The sequence below is a fragment of the Pseudopipra pipra genome, chromosome Z, assembly GCF_036250125.1.
Source record: "Pseudopipra pipra isolate bDixPip1 chromosome Z, bDixPip1.hap1, whole genome shotgun sequence".
NCBI classification, from domain to species: Eukaryota; Metazoa; Chordata; class Aves; order Passeriformes; family Pipridae; genus Pseudopipra; species Pseudopipra pipra.
The window spans coordinates 15,352,812-15,375,925 of NC_087581.1; the positions used below are offsets into that span (position 1 = coordinate 15,352,812).

Below are 23,114 nucleotides of genomic sequence, written 5' to 3' on the forward strand. Positions count from 1 at the left end.
GGAAGGAGGGAGGGGTGGGTGGAAAACATTTATAAGATTTGGGTTTTACTTCTCATTATCTTACTCTGACTTGATGGGTTATAAATTCAATTAATTTCTCCAAATTAAGTCTGTTTTGCCTGTAACAGTAACTGGTGAGTGATCTCTCCCTGTCCTTAACTCTGTCTATGAGCCTTTCATTATATTTTCTCAGTTGAGAAGGGTAGCAATAGAGAGACTCTGGTGGGCACCTGGTGTCCAGCCAAGGTCAACCCATCACACAAGGTTAGCAATTCCAAAACCAAAATCCATACCATAATATGAAGGCATAATTCCTCCAAAGGCACACGCAGTATTTCTGGAACAGAATATTCCATGAAACTTTCAAACCTGCAACGTCATAAAAACATAGAATCACATACATTCTGTTTAATATTTGAATTTCACATGGTCATTCTTCATAGATATTCTTTTGAGGGGCATGGCAGGGGGAGCAGCATGGGTAAGCTATTCATCCTTTGAATTAAGGCATGTGTCGCAGCTTTGAAAGCAAGAGTTTTAGTCAGAGAGGGAAAGGCAGTAAGACCCCAATTTTCAAACCAGTCTGTAAAATGCATAGCTCTCAAACTGGAAATCCTGTATGAAGCTAAAATGCCCACTTCATTGGTTGTATCACAATACTTTAACCTTAATTATTTCTCAGCTGAAAGTTGCTTCAGACTTTCAAAGAAGCAGGAAAAACATTATTCACTGCAGTGACAGAAACTAATTCTGCCCCCATATCTTATCCATAGAGACAGAAACCACTTCAGAAACCCACAGATCAGTCTGATAAAAAATTTGAAGTTCAGGAGGTAAGGTTTGCACCTACTGGATGTGAGGCAGTAGGTGCTGTCAAAAGTTGATGTTCCACAATTCCCTGGTGCCGTACTTTTCCTTTAATTATAAATATTTTTTTCAAAACACATAATAGAGATACTAAGAATAAAAGAAACCTCTTTTAAAAATGTGAAACAAAAACTATTGTAACACTTTATACATATGATATTCAAATTCTGGTTTTGGTTGGGGGTTTTTTCCAGCTTAATCTTTCCAGTTTGCAGTAATTTAAGCGAATTTCAACAAGAATTCTTGGCTTTGCACAGAAAAAACCCCAAAAGATATCTATGTGATCTACAAAATCTTGCTAAGTTTACCATACCTCTCTCTTGTGTACATTCGGAAGCAGAACCCATCCCTAACACGTCCAGCTCTTCCTTGTCGCTGCAGAGCGCTCGCTTTACTAACAAAGGTCTCTTCCAGGGAACTCATCTGACTGCTTTCGTGATACCTGAAAAATTCAAAATCAAAGAACCTTGAATATAACTTACAAATGAAAGTGTAAAGACTGGGAAGTGAAAGAGCTTTTTTATTATTTCATCTCCCTGGTAATTCAGAATTGTTCCAACACATTGTGTAGAAACTGAGACAGTATAAAAAGGATCGCCTTAATTTTTAAATCAGTACTTAATCACGATTCTCCACATCTATGAACAACTTCTCTTGTAGTTCAAATCATTTGAAAATCCAAACTTGTACCTAAATTGCAAGCTGTTCAATGAGCTCAGCACATTTTTGCATCCAGAACTGTGGTTTAATAAGGATATTACAAAATTCTTGCAGTACTAACCTCCAAATATCTACAGTAATCACAGCATGACTGATGCAAATCAAACTCTCACCTATTTTCCTTTGTTCTCCCAGTATCAATTACAAAGACAACATCTGGTATTGTAATACCCGTCTCTGCTATATTGGTTGCCAAAACAATCTGGAAAAAGTAACATAAAAACTGTTAGACATTCCATAATTCTTCTATTTATGTTATCTTTTAAATTACTATTTCAGAGTAAATTTTTCAGGTTAAAATCTTTTACCCAGAAGTGTTTCCCTAAATAATCTGACAAATAAATAAATGCTACGTAACTCAGAAAATGGTCTGGTTTTCCCCAGTTACTGAGGAACTAAAAGTTAAGTAAGAATTTCACATTCACCTTTTGTTTTATAATCCATTAAAATTACTGGCTGGTATCTTCTAAAATTGATCAACATTTAATTAAATAGTTTGGCAGTAAATAAAATACTATTTTTCTAGATAAAAGCTATAGTTACCGGTTAACAACAGTTAAAATACAGGAAAGCAACAACTAAAGATGTTAATAGAAAAATACCAGGTTTAAAAATTTGTCTGATTACTGTCCAGGTTTTTACACCATATTATCTTCTATCCATTACAGACCACCAAATTAGAATTGTTTCTTTTAAGTGACAAAATTCTGGGGACAACTGGTTGTTGCATAATTCTGTATGATTAGATTTTATAACAATTCAGAATTGCAACCACAGCAAGTTTCTCCTTTCGTTGGTGAACTTTCTAAATACATCATACCTTTCTAATACCAAGAGGAGGTATTGTAAATGCAGCTGCTTGATCTTGAGTTGAAAGAACAGAATGCAAAGCTATTAATCTGTGCCTAGAACAAGAAATTACAGTAATCAATACACACTTATCAAATAAGATACAGTAAAAAAATAAGACCAGCATGATGACAGTAGCTTGGAGAAAGCAACTAGAATGGACAATTGAAGAGTAAAACTTCGTATGATTAGGTATGAAAGTCTGCCTCACTGTATTATTACAATACAAAATAAAAATAACATCATTAGTTCACAGGGCTGTTCTATTCAGTGAAAACACAGGAAAAATACTACTACTGCAAAACTCTAGGTTAATTTACATCAACAGCCTAGCAAAAAAGGGAACTAGGTGTCCATGAACTCACGTTCTTTACATTGTGCTTCCAAGACAAGGACCATTATTGATACTTTGCACAGATCTATGAACACATGCAACTTTCAGATTGAGTAATAAAGGCCTTCAGGGATAAGACAGCCACAGAGATTTGTACTTTCCTTCTCTTCCAGACCTTAACATCTCAGTCCATCTATGAATCTTTGGCATTTGACTGCAAATGTTCTTTTCATGCCGTTGTCTTAACTTTTAGTTACCCACAACATAAATTTCAAAACTATCTGTCATTACAGTCCTAGGCCATTTCTCTTGGTAGATTACTGTCTCTGGAGCTCTTCGCAGGAAGCAGTCACTTCCCAGTAAGCCACAGAAATCTATATCCCAGGTATGGCAGCTTCCACACCCTAAGTGGAAAAGAAGTAGTCAAGTGCTTTGTGATTAGGTTTGTTGAAAAATATAATAAAAAATTAAAGTTACTACTGTACCATTCCTAAGCATCTGTCATTTTTGCTTGTATAACTTTTAGATAATAAAAGGACATTTGTAGCACAAACAGCTCAAAGGTATAACTCCCAGTTTCCTTTTTCAAGAATAGCAAACATTGAGTATATTTGTTGTGTTGTAAGTTAAACTACTAATTCCATAGAAAATATCTGTATTACCTGTCACGCAAGTTAAATCTTCTGTCAGTTGAAATGAGATCATACAGCTGTTGGATATGGGCAAGGCCTGGTAAAAAGATCAGCACAGCACCCTCGATGTTCTTGAACTGAGGACTTCTGTCTGGAAAGTTACAGTACAGGCATATAGTTAAAACGAACATGCATTTGCAAACAGTTTCACATGACAACAAGAACTAATGCTAGACTCTGCAGTCAATGCTTTTTAGGATGTTTCATGTAAGAATGAGTTAAAGTACTTCATTATCAGTAGAAAGTACTCAAAAATAAGCCCACAGGACAACCCCAACTACATAAACTTTTTAAGAATTAGATTGTACCTAAGTATGAAAGCAACTCCAAAACAAGTTCAAGGTTGATCTTGTAAGGGTTCATATACAAGATAGCCTGCTGTGTATGACTGCTATACTTCGCATAGTAAGGAGCCAAATCAATACCAGATCCAGACTGGACTGGGACATATTCCTAAAAGACAAAAGCAGGCAAAGAAGATAATATTCTTAGTGTTTTAGAAGAATGTAAGAGAGCAGAAGACCAATTTGCTATTCACTTAAAACAGACATTGATGTAAGAGACATTTAACTAACTACCCACAAAACCCAATGCAAGTTAGATTAAATCACAGCCACTTACATAATGTGCATAGGTATACACTGTTATATGACATTCCAGATTAAAAAAACAAAGTAAAAATTAAAGTCTGTCCAAAAAGTAAACAGTTTTCAGGTCCACATCTGGCATTTGTTTGGTATCAATTCAAACTGAGGTAGGATGTCCACTTTTCTTCCTAAACTCTTCCTTTGGGGTACAAAAAACCAGTTTCCCCTCTCTCCTTTCCCTCACTTGACTGTTCTCTAATGGTTGCAATGAATTAGGTGGCAACTTCTGCAGTGTTTTGGAGCCGGAGAGAGTTACAAGATGAGACATAAATTTAAATTTACTGTTTAATTGTTTATAGACATCTTACCTACATAGCATAAAGTTTCTATGTTAAGTGCCACTGTTGTATTGGGTTTGTGTGGTCAGGTTTTGGTAGCAGGGGGACTACAAGGGTGGGTTCTGTGAGAAGCTGCCAGAAGCTATGCCCATATCGGGTACAGCCAATGCCAGCTGGCTCCAAGACAGACTCACCTCTGGCCAAGGCCAAGCCAATCAGGCATGACAGTAATGCCTCTGTGATAACATATTTAAGAAGGGGGAAAAAAAGTTATTGTGCAGATGAAATTGCGGCCAGAGAAGGGTGGAATGAGAACATGTGAACAACTCTGCAGACACCAAGGTCAGTGGAGAAGGAGGGGAAGGAGGTGCTCCAGTCACTAGAGCTGAGGTTCCCCTGCAGCCCGTGGTGCAGACCATGGTGAGGCAGCTGTACCCCTGCAGCCCATGGAGGTCAACAGGGGTGTAGAGGTCCACCTGCAGCCCATGGAGGAGACTCATGCTAGAGCAGGTGGATGCCTGAAGGAAGCTGTGATCCCATGCAAAGCCCATGCTGGAGCAGCTCGTGGCAGGGACCTGCTGACCCATGGAGAGAGAAGCCCATGCTGGAGTAGGTTTTCCTAGTAGGACCGGTAGCCTGTGGGTGACTCACGCTGGAGCAGCCTGTGTCTGAAGGACTGCGCCCATGGAAAAGTGACCCATGTTGCAGCAGTTTGTGAAGAACTATTGCCTGAGGGATGGACTCACATTGGAGAAGTTCACAAAGGACTGTCTCCCATGGGAGGGATCCCATGGTGGAGCAGGGGAGGGACTCCTCTCTCTGAGCAGCCGCAAAAACAACCTGTGATGAACCTGTGATAACCGCCATTTCATATCTCCCTGTACTGCTGGGGAGAGGGGAGGAGACAGAACTTGGGAAGGAGGCTGGGGTGGGCAGAAGGTGTTTTTAAGATTTATTTTACTTCTCATTAGCCTGCTCTGATTCTGTTAATAATAAATGTAATTAAGATCCCCACTTCAAGTCTGTTTTGCCTGTGAAGACATTGGTGACTGATCTCTTCCGGTCCTCATCTCAGCTCACGAACCCTATGTTATATTTGCTCTCCTCTGTTGAGCTGCAGAGCAGAGTGACAGAGCAGCTTTGGTGGGTATGCGGCATCCAGCCAGTGTCAACCCTATACAATTTTAAATTACTTCATTGTTAATACACTTAAAGAAGCTTGACACTGCATATCCTTCTGTACTGAAGCATCAATAGAAACAAACCACAAAGGTAGAGCAGCACTCATGAGAGTGCTTGGGCTTACAACTAAAGGATGCTGTTGTGATGTACGGGGTTACTACCATTCTAGGGGAGGAAAAAAACACAAACAATCAGCAGAGCACATGAGAGTGTATTTTTCAACATATGCATCACTGTTTGTTCACACCAAGCTAAACGGTCCTGCAGAAATTTTGATAAAGCAAGTCAGAGCACAGTTTAGATGAACAGCCTAAGCTGCCACAGATAGTATTGATATAGTCTCCCCTTCGAGAATTTTGATCCAGAAGCACATAGAGCTGTCACTGCAGAGTACCTAAGGATTAATCATAATTAAACAAAAAAGATCTGTACAACAACCTCATGTAAATCATCTCATTTGGTATGCCAAGTTGGAGCACCTTGGGAGTTTTTCAGCTAAGAAGGATAAGATCCCAACTCTTCTGTTGTTAGGTTTGCTACGTAGGAGAATTCTTTCAGGAAAAGAAAATGAAATGCTTTCCCTGCTGCTGCTTATAGATCCAGAGCTGGGAATCTGTACAGCAGAACTCAATGTCAAATACAGCAAAATCAAGCCAGCTATATAGGAGATGGAGAGACAATCAAAAGGATGCAGCATTTATAAATACTTGGTTTCCACTGTAGGAGTGCCATTGTGTATGCCTTTTACCAACTGAAAAATATTTTATATTATACAATCCAATCACATTTGAGGAACCAAAATGATAAAATAATAAAAAAAGTCAAATTTTCCAAGTCAAAGCTAGAAATGCCTATCTTACCTGATGCTTTGTAGTGCCTCCTCCTTTGACAGTAACATTTATTGCTACTTCCTCCTCCTCCTCCAAGAACTTCTGACAATATTCTGAGTCTTTCTCCAGAACATAGCCAGTTGCTTCAATTACATCTTCAACATGGAAAATCTTTGGTGAAAATTTGCAGAAGAAACAAGGCATATCAAAAACTGATCAGCACTTTTTTCATTTTTTAAAGCTTACATAACAAAGGCAAACAGAGCATGCCTTAATGCTGTAATAGATCTTGCAAATTTCAACTTAATCTTTCTTAAGATTTTTGTAAACCTAAACTTAAGAGTTGCTACAAGTTTGCTAATGGACTTTTCCATGCGATCACTAACACAAACTTTACCATGGCCTATATTGCATGCATAACAAAAATACAGAGTGTAATGACAAAGTTGCATAGGGAGCAGGGTGAATTCTTTAATGCTTTCATTTCTGCCTAGGTTGAATAGATAAAAATCAAAATATCAGTGATGGACAGATTTTAATCAATAAATCCATCAGAAAAAAAACATTACAACCTTATACTTCAAAGCCCTGAAGTCATCTTACATTTCCATAAAAGAAAAAGGGTTACAAGTCCTCAAAAAATGCATTTTAAGACTTGAATTCTTGGTAATAAAAAAGTGATATAGACATATTGCCTACAGATACTAACCAGGCAAGCACTGTACACATGCATACAAACTGTCTTGCATACTGAAGAGAAACATCTACCTACCTCAACTGGGTAACTCCTCCCCGAAATCCTTAAAATGGGACAATGTGAGAAATAGCTGGAAAACTTCTCACTGTCTGCAGTAGCACTCATTAAAATCACATGCAGGTCTGAGCGCTTATGCAAGATCTCTTTCAGAGTGACTAGCAAGAAATCAGACTGGACACTTCTTTCGTGTACCTAGAATTAGAAAAACATATCTGTAGCAAGGATTTAGTACACGCAGGGCTCAGAATAACTATAGTTTCTGCGGAATAGTAAAGAATTAATAACCTCATCTACAATAACATGAGATATACTTGAAAGAAGACCATCTTCTTGAAGTTTCCGAAGCAGGACACCTGTTGTACAGTACAGAAGTCTGGTGGCTTCTCCCATTCTTGATTCCATACGAATTTGATATCCACACAAGGAATTCTTAAATAAAATATTAAAAAAACCTTAAAATAATATACAAGCTAGCAATATTCAAAATTAAATGAAACTTCATACCTGTCAGACACTGCACAAGTTGCTAATTAAGTAGTGTGGTGCACGACTGCCACACTTTCCTACAAGTGCCTCCCTTTGTTAAGAAAGGCAAAACACACTAAGTTTATTCAGAGTATCAAAGAGCTGGTAAACTCAGGGCTCTTTTCAGGATTCTTTGCCAGCCTCAAAAATATTTTTTGCACAAACAGACCACCATAACAAATACAGGACTTTGGCTTTCTTCAATTAACAAAATAACTTCTGTTGGAAGGGAGCCTCTCTCAAAGCAGAGCCTCACTCGAGGCTAGATTGGATTGCTAGGACCCTTATTCTCCATCCCAGGGAGTTTTTCTCCATCCCTAGTGATAGCGGCGCAACAGTCTTTGGGCAATCTACTCAAGTCTTTGATCACTCCCATTATGAAACACCATTGCTCTACATTAGCCTCTAAAGATTTTAGAAATCATATATGGATACCCAGACGTTCGCAAGTGACAACTTGAAAACAAACAACTAACATAGCAAGAAGTCCTTTTTGAGCGAAAACAACATCCAATTCTTTAGTTGTGTAAGAAATAATGTTTTCACTTTGTACCAACAACCCAGCCCTCTGTATTTGATCAAGAGAAGAAAAAGGAATTCAGACACATCTTACTTTTCCTCCTGGTCCTGATTCGCAGCCTAGTTCTTCACAAACCCTGGTTGCCAGACTCACTGCTGAGATTCTTCGGGGTTGTGTGCAAACAATATTGCATTTTTTTGATCCTTCATCTAGCAACAAGTCTTCCAACAAAAAATGGGGCACCTGGGTACTCTTCCCACTGCCTGTTTCACCAGCCACAACAAGTACTCGATGTTTTTTAAGAGTTTCTATGATTGAATATCTGTGCTTAAACACAGGTAACTCTTGTCTCTCTTTCAGAAGCTTCTCATATTTAGAGGAACTTTGCAGCTTTTTGAACAAAATCCTTGAAGGTTCCAAACTATCTGCATCTGAGGTCTCAAGGGAGAGACTGCTGAAGTCCTCATCAGAAACTAAGTTTTCCCAGGAATCTTCAGGACCCTCAGATACTTTAGGCTGGTCTTCAGACTGTAGCTGCTGTTGTTTTTTGAGTTTGTTTAATAATTTGGCAATAAAGGTATCACGAGGCTTGTTGGTTTCTATCTTGTTTTCTTCTTCCTTTTTCTTTTCAATATCCCTCCATTCTAGCCAGACATCTCGGTAGGTAGGAGGCAGTAACTGATGAACTGACTTCAGGTGCAAAAAGCAAAAAAAAAATTACATTATTACATACTTAGTAGTATCGCTAATATTTTATCTGTAAACAAACTTGAGTGTCAAAAGATAATGACAAAAAAAAAAAGTAAGGAGCTACTTCTAAACACAGAAACCATGAAAATAGTAATATAAACATCAACAATGCATTTTTGATTTTCAACCGGCTTGCATTCTTTACAACACTGAAAGAATAGCTTTACTTTCAAAAAAATATCCTTTCTGTATGCTGCAAAGCATACGCATGATTGTGCATAAAAACAAATTAACATATAATACAAGCAAAGAATTTAATGGGAAACACATCATTAAACTATTTTTAGAATTTAACTACAGGTTTTATAACAAAAAAGTGCAGAGGCAGATTCCAGGCCAAGAACAGTAATATTGGTCAAAATCTTACTTGTCCTTTGGTTAAATGGTAGAGTGCCAGAGTAGCAGCTAGATGTTGTGCTTGCATACTATCTTCTGTTACGATTGTAGGACACATTGCCATTATATCATCTGATGATTTGACAATCCTGACCCTTAAAGAGAAATTCTTAAAGGCAGTTATCTCAATTTTTGCTATCTATATAAACAGTACACCTGTTAATGTTTTTGTATAAAATAAAAGAATGAAATTCAAATACAGAAACTAAGCAAAATAAACTTCATATTGCTCAATAATATTTTACAAAGAGAAATAGCAGGTATAGTTTGATTGAACAGGAGAATATTTTCAGTAAAGATTCCAGTAATGATTTTATGACTTCTTTTTTTCTCTTAACAAATGTCTTTATTTTTTTCAAAGCACAAGTATTTATACACATACCAATAAGGTTGGGTGCTTGGAAGAAGGACTAAATATTTGTTTGTGTGCTTGTATCTGTCTAGGATAGATCGAGATGACATTTAATGAACTACTGAGGTGCAAACAGTTGTTTAACAGATACATGCTAGTCAGAGTAGCAGCCAAACTTCTCATATTCTTAGGTGGACAATATATTCATAGCTTTTACCTTGAGTAAGAAAACAAGTTCTTTTATTTCATTCCTTCAAGAAATATTACTCATTTGTAATGTTGTATCTACTTATTTGTAGATAATAATATTCTACTTCATAACACTATATTACAGACTTGTTTTCTGAAAGAAATTTAAAAAATTAAAAAAATTAAAAAAATTTTATTTCATTCCTTCAAGAAATATTACTCATTTGTAATGTTGTATCTACTTTATTTGTAGATAATAATATTCTACTTCATAACACTATATTACAGACTTGTTTTCTGAAAGAAATTTTAAAAATTAAAAGGTACTGCGCTGTTTTAACTACAAATTTATGGTAGCTTTAATAAAAATTTCTAACTTTATTCCACTTTATTAAAGAATCTCCAAAGGGGTTTTAGTATTCATAAACTTAGAATCTATGATTTAATATACTACTTTGAATGAGAATACCAAAAGTCAGTTGTCTAAATTTATCTCACAGGTTTGCTTCAGACTAACCTTTCATTCAGGAGTACATAAATAAAAATCTCATCTGAGCTTTACAGGATCATTCACTAGAATCTTATTTTTTTAACTGTACCTAGTCTAACTGTCACTTTTGTTATCCAGAGTGAAATATCTCCCTGATGGACTAAAAAAGAGTTTATATATATATAATACTAATATAAATCTGGATCAACAAGACAGAATTGGCCAGATTTTCTATTTTTAAATGAACCAAAATGAAGTTATAAAGGTTAAAGAAAATACATACCTACATTTCCAGTATTTTCCAACTGGAATTTTTTCAAAAGAAGGATTTGGACTCTTGGGAAAATTTTTCCTGCACCAGTCAATCAAAAATTGTTTTGGAGATTTACCAGTCCAACTTCGAGCACTATAATCGAAGTTTCTTATATCTAGTGGTTCTTTCTTTTTCACTACAAGAGCAGAATGACACATTTTAAGTCTCCTAAAGTTTATTTTACAGTCCTTTGAAGTCAACAACATTTTTACCTTTTATTCAAATGTATTTTACTAGACAGCAATATTTTCTGAAATATTTTGCAGAAATACTGGTATTGATAACACATGAAAGAAATGCCTGCATTTCCCATAGAAGCATCTAGCAGAAAATTAGTTACAGTATTTTGTCATCTTTGGTCACCCAATAATTTTAGAACTTTCATTAAAGTCTGGTTATTAGAAAATAATCTAACAGTTTGAAGATTTACCATGAAAATAGTTAAAAAAGATGAGACAGTGACACTAGAAACAGTAATTAGCACTACAATTGAAAAAGAAATAATCTAAATTTTAGACAGGACAGGATGGCAAAAATAACTTTCAATGTAATCTACTAAAACAAATACAGATCCTTTAAAGTCAGCTTGGTCAGTGAGATAGACTGATCGTTTGCAGATGAGACCAACCTGGGCAGGAGTGTTGATCTGCTGGAGGGCAGGAAGGCTCTGCAGAGGGATCTGGACAGACTGGATAAATGGGCTGAGGCCAATGGTATGAGGCTGAAAAGTGCCAAGTCCTGCCCTTGTGCCACAGCAACCCCAGGCAGGGGAAGAGTGGCTGGAAAGCCGCCCAGTGGAAAAGGACCAGGGATGAAGGTCAACAGCGGCTGAACATGAGCCAGCAGTGTGCCCGAGTGGCCAAGAAGGCCAATGGCATCCTGGCTTGGATAAGCAATAGTGTGGCCAGCAGGACCAGTGACTGGCCAACAGGACAGTGACTGTCCCCCTGTACTGGGCACTGGTGACGGTGCACCTTGAATTCCATGTTCAGTTTTAGGCCCCTTACTACAAGAAAGACATTTTGGTGCTGCAGCATGTCCAGAGAAAGGCAATAGAGCTTGTGAAGGCTCTGGAGCACAGGTCCTGTGAGGAGCTGCTGAGGGAGTTGAGGGTGTTTAGCCTGGAGAAGAGGAGGTTCAGGGGAGACCTTATCACTCTCTACAACTATCTGAAAGCAGATTGTAGCCAGGTGGGGGTCAGTCATTCCTCATTAGGAGGAATTTCTTCATAGAAAGGGTGTCAAGCACTGGAACAGGCTGCCCAGGGAGGTGGTGGGGTCACCATCCCTGGAGGTGTTTAAGAAAAGACTGGACAGGGCACATAGTGCCATAGTTTAGTTGACAAGGTGGTGACTGGCCAAATTTTGGACTTGATCTCAGATGTCCTTTACAACTTAAACAACTCTGTGCCCTTCTGTGGTAGTCTGCCTTCCTTTCTCATGATCAGAGCTTGCTGACTCTGTAGTGCAAAGCAACACAGCGTAGAAAAACAAGAACTAATTCTGAAAACTTGTGATACACTTCAAACTTGTACTACTGAACCTCTTTCAACACACCTTTTTCTTCCTTTGCAGCACCATCAGGTTTTTCAAGCAAGCTCAAATTGAAAGTGGTTTCTTGAGGCTGAGGTGAGGGAGTTTTTTTCTTTTCACTTTCCTGTTTGTTTGAAATCTTTAGAGCTGGATTAAATACTGGATGTTCTTCAAGTACTCCCATTTCTGCCAGAAAGAAGATACAACTTACAACCACCAACTGCTTAAAGAGCTCAATTATATTAATTCATACTGAGTACCCAAAACCAGAAATAGTAAAATGTTACTGACATTTTAGAATTTGATCCACATGGAAAGTACAGATTCAGAAAGGCCTGCATTTCACACACTGACATAAAAGAGGATTAAATAATCTTCAATTCAATCTGACTCCAAGAATTATTTGGCGAACAAACACGCAGGCCAGAAAATAAAACACAGGTAACTTGCACGACTCTACCTTGTTGAATTCTTCTTATTTTCTCCTGTGCCGCCTTCTGGCCTTGCTTGTCTTTGTCTTGCTTGGAGAGGCTTCCTTGTTCTTTTGCTTCTGAAAGCTTGGCAGCCAGATGTATATACCTCTCATTCTATTTCAAGAGAATTATTACTTACATGTTGAATATTTTAACAAACTTTATAATAAAAAAATGGAGATTTTTTTGTCATTTATACCAAGCTCATACAACAGAGAAACAATTAGTTCTTATATAACTGTCAAAACCTCTCAGAATTTGAGTCACTTTCCTAATCAAACTAAGATATATTTTAAGAATTTTGCCTTTCCAGATAAATACATTCAACATTTTGAACCCAGTACAAAAAACAGAGAAAAGGAAAAATAAGTTAGAAAAGGAGAATTTTCAGCCCAGTAGCCTGCAACTGTAAAAACAGATCATGTAAAAAAGTATTCAATCTCCAACTTATAACATATCCCCCATATACAGATGTACCAGACATTTTTGAAAGACTTTGTGAAGCATTATTCTATTCTTACTGGGTCAAACTGTTCCTCGGCTGTCTCTTTCAAAGACTCATTCTTCTCGTCATCACTCTGTTGCTCGGCGTATCGCAAAATCCATTCCTTCATACTCACTTCTTTCTCTTTCTTCACATTCATCTTCTAAGAAGAGCAACGTAAGTCAAAAGAAATGATAAAAGGAAGTGAAAACATCAATGCTCTTTTCTGCCAGGAACTAATGTTTAAGATTTTATATACAAACTAAGATACGCAACAAAAAAACACGGGGCAAACTTCTCCAGCTGGGGTGAACATTTCACTATAAACATACATAGATCTTAACACCAGAATGATTGTAATTGCTGTAAAGAATGAAATCCCTTGCATGAAATCTTTTCGATTTCTGGTTTTAAGATCCAATGACCACAGAAATCAAAACACTGCGATTACACAGGAAAACTTAAACCCACAAACTATGTAAAGAGTGCCACCTGTAAATAAACAGAATAAACCCATTCTAGGATACAATTAAGCTTAAGAATCATAGAATGGCTTGGGTTGGAAGTGATGTTAAAAGATCATCTAGTTTCAACCCCAGCTCATGTTGATACCGAGACTTGCCCTGACCCAGGTGCAGCACCTTGCACTAGGTCTTGTTTAAACCTCAGGAGATTCCCTGTGCTTTATCACAGAAGTGACCTATGAAGAGCCTTCTAGACTCCACATGAAAAATACAATACCTTCAAAAGACCATTCCACTGAAGTTAAAATAATGTGGGTGACAATTATTAATCATGCATTATTTCATAAGCTTTATCAGTGTTGGAAGCCAATGCAACTCCTGTATTTTAGAAAACTTTGTTCTCTCTTCCCCCAGTAAATGCAGGTGAAATCTTCAGTTTACCTTAGTTTCAGGGCCACTTGCCTTCTTTTTGTTATCTACTAAGTGAGGCGGGGGTTCATGCTGTGACACAGGAGGTCGAAATTTTGCTCTTGGTTTCTGGTGCTGCTCCTCAAACTGCTGGCTAAAACCTTCAGGCAAAGCATCTTCAAAATAAAAAACCCATGTCACAGAAAATGCCAATAATTGCAGAAAATCTTTTAAATGTTGGGAACCAACTAGAAGAACACAAAACCAAACCAGCACCCCTGAAATAAAATTAGATTTTAGCATTTATATAAGCTAGTATTTGCTTGTTGAACTTTCACAGAACTCCAAGAGTAAGAACAAGTCCATACCACTTTAAACACTAAAATATCCCACAACCAGAAAGCTGGGAATCTAGGAGAAGAACGCTGTGGTGACTACCAGTCTTAGTGAAACGATATATTTATATAATTACTACTATGAAGCATTCCTATGGCAGAGCAAGTCCTATTTCTCTTCTGTTAAAAACCATTCTCTGTCACCATACTCACCATCAGGAAGATTTAAACAAAGCCAATCAAGGGCAGAGTGAAGATCACCACCATACAAAAGTGTATTTTTCATCGCTTCTTCAATGTGTTCAGTCTTAAAAGAGAATCTTTGTAAAGCCATGTATACATCCTATAAACAGAAAAAGCCAGAAAGCACCAGGATTTCATCTATCAGTGTAATACAGGTTTATAAACTCCTATTTCCCACATAGCGGAAAGCTGGCTTTAAATAAAGGTAAACAACATGGCACTCTTTGTGTCATAAGGCTAAGCAGAAAATTCTGTTTTGCGCATAAAATTTATAATATTTTCTTTGTAAATAAGCATGCATAGGTATAAATAAATCTACATTCCAGCCTCTGTAGAGAATGTAATTTTTCAGTTAAAAAAAGATACACCTACAATTTTCCAGGTAAATGGAATGAAAAATATAGGAAACATAAAACATTCAGATTAAGCACTATTCCTCTATCTTTTCTGAAGACTCTTGATTTTAGTTCCCGAATCCATAAAGATGTGCTTTTCCTAATAAGTATGCTTCTTTGATTCCATTGACTAATCAATAATATAACTACTGAAAAGTGTGCTGTAATGGTTTGTACTGCACACAAAAGTGTAGTACAATACATGATAAAAATGACAAAAACTAAACTCTTTATTCTAAATAAGCAATGGTCAGAAAACAAAACTTTGAACTCTACCTGTAGTTTCTTTGCAGTAAGTCTTTTGGAAATCATTCCTTTGTCATCATTTTGGGTTTTATGGTCATTGATGACATCAATAATCCTTTTCTCCAAGTTACCATTTATCGTTACCTGCACACAGAGAAAATTAGTTGACACAAACAAACATTACAAGTTTTTAAGACATATCAATGCTATTCATGGCTAAGGATGTAAGAACGCAGAAATCTCTCTGCCATTCAAATTCCAACTTCTCCAGCTTTCCATAAGTGCTCTAAATATTTCTTCTGAAAGGAACACTTCTTTACTTTTGCAACTTATGTGCTTTTACTTGAAATAGAAGAGTTCATTCATTATTACAAACAAGGGCCATTTACATCTTCAAGGAAATACTCTAAGGAAATTAAAAAAAAAATTCTACTAGAAAACAAGGACTTTCTCCTCTGCTTACAAGAGCTGGTATAAAATAATGCGAACATCAAGATACAATCTGTGACAGTCTCCTTCCTACATAACTTTAAAAATAATTTTAGCATATAATTCTAATATTTTTAACTCTTCTAAAGTATGAACCAAGCTTTAGTTGCTCCTAAAGTTGTTATATAAAATCTATATTCTTTCTTTGACAGGAAGAACAATCCACATGCACAGAAGAGCCCAAACATAATTCTTAATAGTCTTGCATGCAAAATACACTTAAAAAATAGACATTCTCCTATGCCATTAATTTACCCCTATTTCTTAAAGCACACTCAAAAACCAAAATATAATCAGTCAATATCTAATACATGAATGTAGTTTACCTGCACACATAAAACTGAAGAAGAGCTGAAGAAATACTTACTCAGCTAAAGCAGTACAATGCAAATCAAAGTTATTTTATGTAAAGAAGACATTTACCTTAAGAACGGATTTATCTAGATTTGCAGCAGCCCCGGAATCTGTTGTTGAACTAAAACTGTAAGTTTTCGGACCTGCAAATTGCAAATAACGATCAATTACATAAGCAGAACACAGAGAACATTGTTTACAGTAGAGCCAACACAACACAGGTTAGTACAAGCAAGTACTACACTTTTTGCTAACAAGTTGGAATCTCAGATGGCCTGGCCATTGCAAGATTTGCTCATGGTCTGCAACACAAACTGTTCTAATATTATATGGTATCTGAGCTACTTCTGGCAAAGCTGCTTTATTGAAAACAGGCATCTCGCAGTGCTGCAGAACACTAGTTTTTCAGACTATGCCCAGAACAGTCATCCCTCAGCTCACCCAACACTGCTGAAGTGCCTCCAGCCCTGTAACTGGTCTTTCAAGAAAGAAAAAGACCCTCCAAAATAATCCCAAATCCAGATTGTATTGGTTTTGACAACATACAAAATGCACACCTACATAAGAAACTCTGGGAAAAGTGCCACCCAAACACCTGCTGTACAGGAACTGCTGATAATCTAATAACAAGACTTTTTGTAAATGACTCAACACACTGATGCCAACAAAGTTCATCTACTCAGGGACACCCCTGGAAGCAGAATCACAAACTAGTTATGGTAGGAGAAGACTTCTGGAGAACATCTGGTCCAACTCCCCTGCACATGCAGGGTCACCTAGAGACACGTGTGACACAGGAACACGTCCAGGTGGGTTTGGAATGTCTCCAGACAGGGAAACACACAACCTCTCTGAGCAGCCTCTTCAGTGCTCTGTCTCCCTAAACGTAAAAAAGTTCTGAAACTTTTTGTTTTAGTTTATGGCCTGTTTTAGTTTATGGCTCCCTGTCCTGTCACTAGGCACCACCCTCTTGACATCCGCCTTTGAGATATATTTATGTGTATTAATGAGATACCCTCTCAGCCTTCTCTTCTCTAAACAGGCCTGGCTCCAGCAGTCTCTCCTCATACGAGAGACGCTCCAGACCTCTCATCATCTTTGTGGCTTTCGCTGGACCCTCTCCAGTAGCTCCTTTTCTGTCCTGAGGAACACAAACCGGGCACAGCGCTCCAAACACGCCCTCACCGGCGCCGAGCAAAGTGGCAGGATCACCTCTCTCGACCTTTCAGACGGGCAGGGCGGGCTGACGCCAGGCCCAACCAGCCTCGGGGTGGAGTGACTCCAGCTGCCTCTCCCGACGCCGGGAAACACCAGTCCTTCTGCTGGGCCTCTCCCTCTTCCCAGTCCGCGGGCAGCTGCAGCCGCACCCTCAGGCGCTCCCTGAGGGCGCTCCCCCTCCAGCCAAGGCACCCTCACCCGCGCACGCCCCGCACGGCACGGGCGCTCCGCGGTGCACTGTACCTTGTTTGACACGCAGTTCCTTGCCGGCGGGCGCGGGGCGGAGCGGGGCGGCCCTGCCGGGGGGCTCTGCGGGCGCGGCCCCCTGGCGCTGCGGGGGCTGCGCGGCGGCGGCAGCGACGCGCGCCCGGGCGGTGGCGGCGGCGGCCGCATGAGCTGCGCTGCCCGCGCGCTGCTTCTTGTTGCGGCCGCCCATAGCGCGCGCCAGCCCCGCGCCCTGCGCGCCTGCGCACATCCGGGCACACCGCGCGGCAACGCCAACGCCACCTCCCATTGGTCAGGATCACTTCCCACCCACAGCGCACGCGCTCGGGCCGCGCAGCCTCCTCTTCCTCCTCCCTCGGCCTTCCGGGGGTGCAGCGTCCAGGAGGACCGGGACCGGGCCCGAGACTGGGAGCGGGCCCGAGACTGGGAGCGGGCCGTGCGTGCGGCTCCCGGCGCACAGGGCCGGCGGGCAGCTCTGTCTGTCCCCTCTCGGGGTGCGGCGCCGGAAAGGTCCCCCTCGCGCGGGGCACTGTGGGAGCGCGGCGGGTGGCAAGCATGGCGGAGGCGTTCGGGGACGAGCTCTTCAGTGTGTTCGAGGGGGACGCGGCCGCCGCCGCCTCTGGGGCCAAGAAGGGCAAAGCGGGCGCCGTCGAGGCCGCCAGGAGAGCAGGGTGAGGGCGCAGAGAGGGGCCGCGGGTGCTCTGTCGGTGGCGGCTCGGGTCGTAGCACTGGGCCTGGCTTGTGCCGGCGGGTGTGAGCTGCTGAACCCCCCCGGCACCGGGAGTCGGTGCAGCCTGAAGGAACCCAACGTCTATGAGTGTCTGAAGGGCGGGTGCCAAGAGGATGGAGTCAGGCTCTTCTTGGTGGTGCCAAGCAATAGGAAAAGAGGCAGCGGGCACAAAGTGATGCCCAGGAATTTTCATCTGAACATGAGGGAGAACTACTTTATTGTGTGGGTGACCAAGCACTGGAACAGGTTGCCTAGAGAAGTGATGGAGACTCCCTCACAGGAGATATTCCAAAACTGTCTGGATGCAGTCCTGTGCCATGTGCTCTGGGATGACCCTGCTTGATCAGGGAGGTTGGACCACTGTGGTGCCTTCCAACCTGACCCGTTCTGTAATTCTGTGACCTGCTTTCCCAAAATTTCTGGCCCTAAAGGTGAAGTCAGCCCTGGCTCAGTGGAAATGGGGAAGTAGTGGGACCTGCTAGGCAGCTTATCTGGGAAGTGGCATGAAATCCCACAGTTCTTTTTGTGAATGGAATTCCCCCTGGATTGTTCCCTGAAAGCAATGTGATCTCAGTCACCGTTTGGACAGCTGTTTTCTTTCCTGAAAATAAATAAATTAAAGACGCAGAGTTTAAATTTTTTGTCTGCTTATGTTGCAGAAAAGGATTGGAAGAAAAACCTTCAGTACCAGCAACAGGGAAGCCGAAAAGGGATGTTGAGGTTGACAGTACAGAAGCTGTTTTTTTGGGAAAGAAGCCAAAATTGGAAGATGTATCAGAAGATGTTAAGTAAGTGCCTAGCTTAATGTGTAAAGTAGTTCTAGCAAGCCATACTGGTTAGTCATTGCTGATTGTCAACAGTCACTATAAAGTAGTTTTGCACTGGTTTTGAATAAAGATGAATTTTTGTATGAAGATTTGCATTTCCGTGGTCTGTTTTAAGTGAGACTGCTAGTGCAGTCTCAGCAGTGATGAGCACTGGATGTGTTTAAAATAAAAGTGCAAGCGTTCATGTATTTAGTCATGTGTTTAGTATTTATCACATACGTAAGTACAAAGTGTTATGTGTTTGTGGGCACTCATATGAATTGAGAGTTCTTGGTCAAAGCCATTGTGTTGATTCCACACACAGCAGGAGATGAGCAGCCAAGTACATGGGAGGAGGCAGGCTTGGTTTGCTGTGTACCATGCCATTGGGAAACATAGTTGGCTTGGGATACTCTGGGGTAACTAGAGTAATTTGGCCAGAGAGACAGAAACAAGACTTTTGAGGCATGTAAGGTGATAACTGCAGTAAATGTTTGGAATCTTGATTACGGGTATGCATTTAAATTTGTGCATAAATGGCGGGTGTTTGACATGGATAGAGGGGTGTACATGTCAGCAGCTAGGGAGATGAGGCAGCTGATGGGAAGCCAGAATGCTGTTTTTGTGCTGTAGGATTTGCATTATATATCCCTTTTTTCTTTCTAGATTTTCATGACTGGTATTATGAGGTGTTTTGAAAATAGGTACAAGGGGCAGTGCAGGCACTTTTTCATCTTATTGTATCTTAAGAGGTTCTTGGAAACTCAGAAGCTTATGTTGATTCAGAAAATTAGGAGGGTTCATGGGAAAAAAACTCATCCAGACCCGCCAAATGCGGGTGTGCACTTCCTGTTCAAGGTGCAGAAAACTGTACTACAGAAATATAACATGTGTTTGCTGTGCTCTTATGCTCTTTTCTGGGTGATGTGTTACTGACTTCTGTCAGTCAGAATTCTGGTCTGGATTATCAATTGGTCTTGCATATTAATTTTTCCTAAGTTGAAAGTAAGATTTTCTGAGAGAAGGTCATGAGAAGACTTCTTAGAGCACTGTAAACAAAGGGTATAGAAGCAAGAGAAAACCAGAGCCAACATTTTAAGTCAATTTCTGAGTGGTATGAGCAGAATGTGTATTCGCCCACAGTAGCTTATAAAATCATCAGGAATAAACAGTTTCATGCAGTGAGACTGTATTCCTTCCTTGTGGCCATGAAAGAAGGAACTGGTAAAGAAACTGGGCCTTGTCTTCAGGCAGCTGCTTGGGTTGATCCAGGCTACTGTTATTCCGTGTCATGACTAGCAGCAGGAATACAGGTCTGGAATTTTGCTTTGTTGTATATTGGAAGAAGTCCCCATTTAATCATAAAACTTTATGCAAACAAATGAGATCCAAGTGCTGTTTTGTGGTGAAAGATTTAAAGCAGCAGCTAAAGTAGACTTATGTAGCAGCAAAATCTTAACTTAAGGTATTAGTCCTAGTAGAAGTCTCTGCCGACTGTCCACGTCAAGATTGTGCATATTTTCTTCGTGTCACAGTTAAAGTAGAGGTGAAATTCAACATGTTAGTGTTTATAAAGATAGAAGAATTTTTGGATGCTTTTCAGTGATCCTAACTCATGTGTTTTTAGTCTGGCAGACCTGATGCCTCAAGTAAAGGTACAAGCTGTGGAAACTGTTGAAGGTTGCACGCATGAGGTAAGTGCAGTGAAAATGCATATGGAAAATATAGGCTTGTTTCATATAATTGTATTTATTACTGCTGGGTTAATAGTATTGTTTGTTTCACTTTTAATTATTGTATCATAGAATTGGAAATCATTTAGGTTGAAAAAGACCTTTAACATCATCCTTAAGACCTTTGAGTGCATTAGCCCAGCACTGCCAATTCCATCACTAAACCAGGTTCGCTAGGGTCATATCTCCATGTCTTTAAATACTCCCAGGTTTGGTGACTCAGCCACTTCCCTGGGCAGCCTGTTGCAATGCTGGACAACCCTTCCTGTGGAGAAATTTCTTCTGATATCCTGTGTATGTCCAGTTTTCCCTGGCGCAGCTTGAGGCCATTTTGTATTGTCCTGTCACTTGTTACCTCTGAGGAGAAACCGGCCGAAACCTGACAGTGCCTGTAGCCCTGCCTGGAGATGTGACCCAAGGGCAGGACCCAGCACTGGGCCTTGTTGAACCTCATACTATTGGCCTCAGCCCATTGATCCAGCCACTCCAGATCCCTCTGCAGAATCCTCCTACACTTCAGCAGATATATTATTTTATATTAAATTTATGCTTGTAAAGAGTTTGAAGTCTGTGTCTGACATGGAGCATTCAGAAAATGCACTTGAAAAACTAGTAGGATATCTTACCAGAAAAAGTTTGAATCATACTTGTAATGTAATTGAGTGATTGTGAAAGACTTGATCATAATGTAGATAGGTTTCCATATTTGAAAGCTACCAAGAACATTCTGAGCACTGTTGTTGAGGAGGAAAACCTACTAATTGTTAAAATAGGACTGTGTTCATATTGTGATCTATGTGTGCAGCAGTGCATTCTCTATTATGCCACATTCTGCTATTCTTGTTAAAGAATGAAAGGCTTTCTTGTAAAGCTGATTACTGTTGAAAATTACATATTGGCAAAAAGAAAAAAAGAGTTTTCTTTTGTGAAAACAAAATTTTGGAAATTATCCATTTTCAAATTGTATTGATAGACATAATTACACATCTAAATGCGAAAAATGGGAAATATTAATGCCCAGGTGTCTGTACAATTATTGTTATCTTGAGTTGTCTCATAGAGATTTGCCTTGAGTTAGTAACTGAGCAGAGCTTAAATACTAAGCTTAATACTTAATACTTAAGCAGAGCTTAAGTATTTAGAATGAATAAATGTGGGATATTGGCTGGGAACAGGAACATTACCTGTTTAAATAACAGTGTTGTATGGAAAAGGAATATAATCAGTGTGAGCTGAGTAATTGCTTCTCACTACCACTGGCTGAAAGCCATGATTGTGTCTTGTCCTGAAGAGCTGATTTCCAAGGTAGGTGAAGCAGTAATATTTCACACAGGACAGCAGGGGTATCAGCAAAGTGAGAGAAGGAGGATTGTTCGGGCAGGAGACTAGAGAGATTAATTGAAAAACTCTAAGAGGAAGGAAGGAACCTTTGACACATGAGCTCACAGAAACAGAATAATAGCAATTCAAGTTAGTTTTCGTACACTTGACGTTGCTAGACATCACTGCAGTGGACACAGAATTCCGCAACTGTTTTTATTTTAAATGTATTTTATAGGTTGCACTTCCAGCATATGAAGAATTCACAGGTCTGAAGCCACGAACTGGAAAAGCTGCAAAAGTATGTGATAGATTGCATTTCTTTTTCTTTTTTGTACATGCTTTAGATAGTAGATGAGAGTAGAGCAAAAAATTATGGACTTTGTCAGTAAGATCTGGAAAAGATGGCCTGTCATAAGTAAGATGTTTCTATATGTAAAATCTGGTAGAGAAAATTATATGGTTGAATGCGGTGGATAGGCTGTTATGTCAATTCTTTCTGCAACATCAGGTGGTGGCATCACTGTAGTTTCTCTTCCTAAATTAGTAAATTAGAGAAAATTCAGTCATCGGGGCAAAAGTTTAATTTGGTATGACATCAAGACATAAGCAAAGATCTTAGGTGTACTATTAGATAAAAATATTTAAATACAAAGCTATTGCAGAATACTGGACTAAGATCAGCTGAAATTACAAATATCTGCAGGATTTCTGCCTCTAATTTGCGCACTGGCTCAGTCAGAAAATTAATTAGGTGTAACTGTTTTAAGATTGTGATGTTTTTGCTTTTTTTCTTTCTAGGAATATCCCTTTATTCTTGATGCCTTTCAGAGAGAAGCTATTCTTTGTGTAGATAACAACCAGTCTGTGTTAGTGTCAGCTCATACATCAGCTGGTAAAACTGTTTGTGCTGAGTAAGTTCTTTTCTAACAAGCTCTAATAGAAGGGTGTGATATTCGTTGTGTCAT

At 39.5% G+C, this 23,114-nt stretch overlaps 2 protein-coding genes across 4 annotated transcripts in view; one reads left to right on the forward strand and one right to left on the reverse strand.

Annotated features, from left to right (window-relative positions):
• DHX29 (DExH-box helicase 29) overlaps nt 1-17,861 on the reverse strand; it is a 30,736-nt gene extending 12,875 nt beyond the window's left edge. The window contains exons 1-20 of one of the 3 annotated variants that reach the window (XM_064640917.1): nt 17,576-17,861; nt 16,184-16,257; nt 15,302-15,415; nt 14,601-14,730; nt 14,086-14,228; nt 13,218-13,340; nt 12,684-12,810; nt 12,248-12,409; nt 10,662-10,827; nt 9,319-9,442; nt 8,295-8,891; nt 7,442-7,585; nt 7,172-7,348; nt 6,430-6,570; nt 3,771-3,915; nt 3,433-3,553; nt 2,408-2,492; nt 1,701-1,789; nt 1,181-1,309; nt 294-369 (exon numbers count right to left, since the gene is read on the reverse strand). In XM_064640917.1, the coding sequence (XP_064496987.1) occupies nt 294-369; nt 1,181-1,309; nt 1,701-1,789; nt 2,408-2,492; nt 3,433-3,553; nt 3,771-3,915; nt 6,430-6,570; nt 7,172-7,348; nt 7,442-7,585; nt 8,295-8,891; nt 9,319-9,442; nt 10,662-10,827; nt 12,248-12,409; nt 12,684-12,810; nt 13,218-13,340; nt 14,086-14,228; nt 14,601-14,730; nt 15,302-15,415; nt 16,184-16,257; nt 17,576-17,846 (3,138 nt within the window). In that variant the 5' untranslated portion in view covers nt 17,847-17,861. Of the gene's footprint in view, nt 1-293; nt 370-1,180; nt 1,310-1,700; nt 1,790-2,407; nt 2,493-3,432; nt 3,554-3,770; nt 3,916-6,429; nt 6,571-7,171; nt 7,349-7,441; nt 7,586-8,294; nt 8,892-9,318; nt 9,443-9,916; nt 9,997-10,661; nt 10,828-12,247; nt 12,410-12,683; nt 12,811-13,217; nt 13,344-14,085; nt 14,229-14,600; nt 14,731-15,301; nt 15,416-16,183; nt 16,258-17,575 lie in introns of those variants that run through there. The other 2 variants (XM_064640916.1, XM_064640918.1) reach the window with 2 other exon arrangements.
• Nucleotides 17,862-17,900: 39 nt separating this feature from the next.
• The window catches only part of MTREX (Mtr4 exosome RNA helicase), a 42,188-nt gene continuing 36,974 nt past the window's right edge, over nt 17,901-23,114 (forward strand). Inside the window, exons 1-5 of the mRNA XM_064640919.1 lie at nt 17,901-18,228; nt 18,947-19,075; nt 20,721-20,787; nt 22,385-22,447; nt 22,948-23,060. Coding sequence (XP_064496989.1) covers nt 18,113-18,228; nt 18,947-19,075; nt 20,721-20,787; nt 22,385-22,447; nt 22,948-23,060 — 488 coding nt within the window. The 5' untranslated portion in view covers nt 17,901-18,112. The remainder of the gene's footprint in view (nt 18,229-18,946; nt 19,076-20,720; nt 20,788-22,384; nt 22,448-22,947; nt 23,061-23,114) is intronic.